This window comes from Chrysemys picta, chromosome 8, assembly GCF_011386835.1.
Source record: "Chrysemys picta bellii isolate R12L10 chromosome 8, ASM1138683v2, whole genome shotgun sequence".
Classification (NCBI taxonomy): Eukaryota; Metazoa; Chordata; order Testudines; family Emydidae; genus Chrysemys; species Chrysemys picta.
Window position 1 is genome coordinate 22,519,355 of NC_088798.1, and position 4,097 is coordinate 22,523,451.

General features: G+C 49.0%; 1 protein-coding gene across 1 annotated transcript; it reads left to right on the forward strand.

Annotated features, from left to right (window-relative positions):
* Nucleotides 1-1,023: 1,023 nt before the first annotated feature.
* LOC135972991 (uncharacterized) lies at nucleotides 1,024-3,595 on the forward strand. The gene is made up of 2 exons (XM_065554045.1): nucleotides 1,024-2,002; nucleotides 2,997-3,595. Exons 1-2 carry the CDS (start codon nucleotides 1,426-1,428, stop codon nucleotides 3,470-3,472), a joined length of 1,053 nt encoding a protein of 350 aa, XP_065410117.1. The 5' UTR covers nucleotides 1,024-1,425; the 3' UTR covers nucleotides 3,473-3,595.
* Nucleotides 3,596-4,097: the final 502 nt, after the last annotated feature.

Here is a 4,097-nt window from a genome sequence, read left to right on the forward strand (position 1 = left end):
CTATTTATTAAGCCACAGTTCAAGTCCCCATCAATAAACTCAATGGCGACCCTTATATGTATATTAATCACTGAAGAGGAACCTCAGGCTTCCAAATCAATGGTTGTATAATTGAGAATGTTATGTAGAGCTTGCAATAGAGCTTTATAATTATAATTTTTGTTAACACAAAACACAGATTGAGTCCTGCAAAACCTTACTCAATGTGAGTAGTCCACATTACCTGCAGTGGGTCTACTTTGATGGATAAGGATGACTCACATGAGTAAGATTTGAGAGGATCAGGCTTTATGTTTAAAAATAAAATATTCTCCATTTTCTAAGTAAATCAGTGACTTAGAAGACCGGATGAAAACAGCTTTATGTCTGTTGGGCTGCCAAAATTAATTCCCTTAAAATGAATATCTTGCTGTACTTGAACTACTTATGCATTGTGATAGCACCGCTTCTGCTGCCAGATACATTCTTCTAAGATTTACACAAGAACATTCGAAACTATATTTGAAACTATAGTTTGAGTAGATGAGTTAAAAGCTGTTGGGTGGGCAGGTATTGTCCACCTCCAGTTTTATCCAGCATTATCCAGCACCCCCTGAACAGATTTATAGAGGATTGGTACAGTACAAACCCCATGCAACAGTTAATTTAGAACATTTGGCTGAGGAATGCTCCTTCCTGCCATGAAATTTCTTGGAAGCACTTGTTTAAATTAAGTTCATTAAGACTGCAATGCAGAGAAAGTGTACTGAGGGTTGTTCATTGAATTGCAATTCAGAAACATACCAGTGATTTGGGAGCCCACCAAATAGGCAAGCTAGGACCAAGTTGTGGAAGGATGTTGCTTTTGAAGCAGGTTTTTCAAAAATAATGGGCCTGATTCTTCCCTGCCCTGCACCCTACGTAGCTTTTGACAGCATGCAAAGTACAGAACAATGGATGTGAAATTCCTCCATAATGATTTACTAGCTTTGTACACCCATTTGGTACAGGTTTAAATGCCTGCACAAGCTGCAGGAGAATGGTGTATAAGGCCTGGTCTACACTAGGCGTTTATGTCGAAGTTAGCGCCGTTAAATCGAATTAACCCTGCACCCGTCCACACTGCGATGCTATTTAGTTCGACATAGAGGTCTCTTTAATTCGACTTCTGTACTCCTCCCCGACGAGGGGAGTAGCGCTAAATTCGACATGGCCATGTCGAATTAGGCTAGGTGTGGATGGAAATCGACGCTAATAGCTCCGGGAGCTATCCCACAGTGCACCACTCTGTTGACGCTCTGGACAGCAGTGCGAGCTCGGATGCTCTGACCAGCCACACAGGAAAAGCCCCGGGAAAATTTGAATTTGAATTCCTTTTCCTGTCTGGCCAGTTTGAATCTCATTTCCTGTCTGGACATCGTGGCGAGCACAGCAGCACTGGCAACGATGCAGAGCTCTCCAGCAGTGATGGCCATGCAGTCTGTGAATAGAAAGAGAGCCCCAGCATGGACTGATCGTGAAGTCTTGGATCTCATCGCTGTGTGGGGCGATGAGTCCGTGCTTTCCGAGCTGCGATCCAAAAGAAGGAATGCAAAGATCTACGAGAAGATCTCTAAAGACATGGCAGAGAGAGGATACAGCCGGGATGCAACGCAGTGCCGCGTGAAAATCAAGGAGCTGAGACAAGGCTACCAGAAGACCAAAGAGGCAAACGGACGCTCCGGATCCCATCCCCAGACATCCCGTTTCTACGAGGCACTGCATTCCATCCTCGGTGCTGCCGCCACCACTACCCCACCAGTGACCGTGGACTCTGAGGATGGGATACTGTCCACGGCCGGTTCCTCAGACATGTTAGGGGACGGGGAAGATGAGGAAGGAGATGAGGAGGGCGAGGCAGTTGGCAGCTCTCACAACGCTGATTTCCCCGACAGCCAGGATCTCTTCATCACCCTTACAGAGATCCCCTACGAAGCGTCCCCAGCCATTACCCCGGACACAGAATCTGGTGAAGGATCAGCCAGTAAGTGTTGTAAACATCTAAACATTTATTTTTAACAAAACAGGAATATTAACAATTAAAAGAATGGGTTGTTCATGATTAGTGTGCCCTAGGCGCTTAACGGTTTAGTAAGGGGCAGTGCAAGTTTTGAAAAGAAATCTAGCAATGTCCGGTTTTCAGTGATTGTCCTGCACAAGCCGCTCTACTGTGTATTCCCTGCTACTGCAGCTACAGTAAAATGCGGTCTATATGTGCGGGGATAGAGCAGTAATCCTCCTGGGACATCTCGATGAAGCTCTCCTGGAGGTAACTTGAAAGCCGTTGCATGAGGTTCTTGGGGAGAGCGGCCTTATTGGGTCCTCCGAAGTACGACACGTTGCCGCGCCACGAGATTATCAGGTACTCGGGGATCATTGCTCTGCACAGCAGGGCGGCATACGGCCCTGGTCTTTGGAGGCTTTCCCGGAGCATTCTCTCTTTGTCGCTCTCGGAGATCCTCATCAGGGTGATGTCGGCCATGGTGACCTGCTTTTAATTAGGTAGGGGAATGTTAGTGTTGGGACTGCTTTCCCGTTCCTTTACAGAACTGTCACCGCTGGTTTGCAGCCACGCGGTGGAGGCGGGAGAGGGGCAGCCGAAAGGGATCATTCCCGGGGACAGCCGCGAGGGGGTGGGACAGGGGCAGAGTTCCCGCTTGCCGGATTGCTGGCAGCAGGGACTGACATTGATTTAAATGTGAAATGAGGCCAGTGGTAATATAAAAGTTTTAAACTGCCACAAGTGTACGGCTTACCATGTCTGCCTGCAACAGAAATTCCGTTGTGCTGCCTCGCTTCTCAAATGTGCTGTTCAAGACCCCAGGCACAGAATGCGAAGGCCGAGAATTCGACCTTGTGCTGAGTGCGCATGTGAAAGGTGCTGTGCATGGTCTTGTTCACAGAGAAAGACTATGTTCTTTGTTCACAACTACATTTATCTTTCAGAGGAATTCACTCCCTTTTTCCCATTTCCACAGCCCCGTCTGCGACTGTCTCACAACCTAGCCTGGAATCACACTCCCAGAGGCTAGCGCGGATTAGGCGTAGGAAGAAGAGGACACGGGTGGACATGTTCTCTGAGCTTATGGCCTCTTCCCAAGCCCAGGCAGCACAGCAGACCCAGTGGCGGGAGAACTTGACCCGAATGCACCAAGCCAACATGGATCGGGAGGAGAGGTGGCGGCAGGAAGACCAGCAGGCGACTCTAACGCTGCTTGGACTACTGAGGGAGCAAACGGACACGCTCCGGCGCCTTGTGGATGTTCTGCAGGAACGGAGGCAGGAGGACAGAGCCCCGCTGCAGTCCATCTCTAACCGCCCTCCCCCGCCACCAAGTCCCATACCCACCTCACCCAAAGTGCAAAGAAGGAGAGGCGGCAGAGTCCCTGCTAACTCTCACTCCACCCCTGCAGAGAGCTCTAGTAGCAGAAGGCTCTCATTTCCCAAAATTTGAAAAGTTCTTTCCTTCCCGCCTGACACAAGCCCACGTCCAAGTTTCACCTCCCAATGCCATGTGTAGTTGATAATAAAAAATTCGTTTCTGTTAACTACTGTTTCAATCATGTTCTTTTGGAGGAGGAGGGGAAAGGGGGTTGGAAATTGGACAGGACAGTCTCCTTTGGCAGGGTACATAGTCGGGGGCAGGCACAGCAGCAGGGCACATACACAGTGCAGTGATGCAGTGACTAGTTGCCCCGGTTAGTCTGGGAGGTTGTTTTGATGTAATGTTGGGGGGGGTGGGTTGCTCTGTGACTTTGTGGCGGGGGAGGGCAGTTACAGATCTTAAGCGCCGGTCCTTAGACAGGATCACAGAGCCACACAGCATGGGATCTGTAACCGTCCTCCCCCTGCCACAAAGTCAAATAGACCTCCCATACACACAGTCCCGATCAGGAGGGGTGACAGGCTCCGTTGAAACAAGCATCCCACCGCAGCGGAGCCTGTCAATCCTTGAGTTTAGAAGCTGCATTCGCATCACAACACTACACCCGCCCCGCACCACAGTCTGCGTCCCAGTTTTAAAAAATTCCCGCTAAAACAGTATTAAAGAAAACGGTGTGCTTTAACAAAGTAGAACT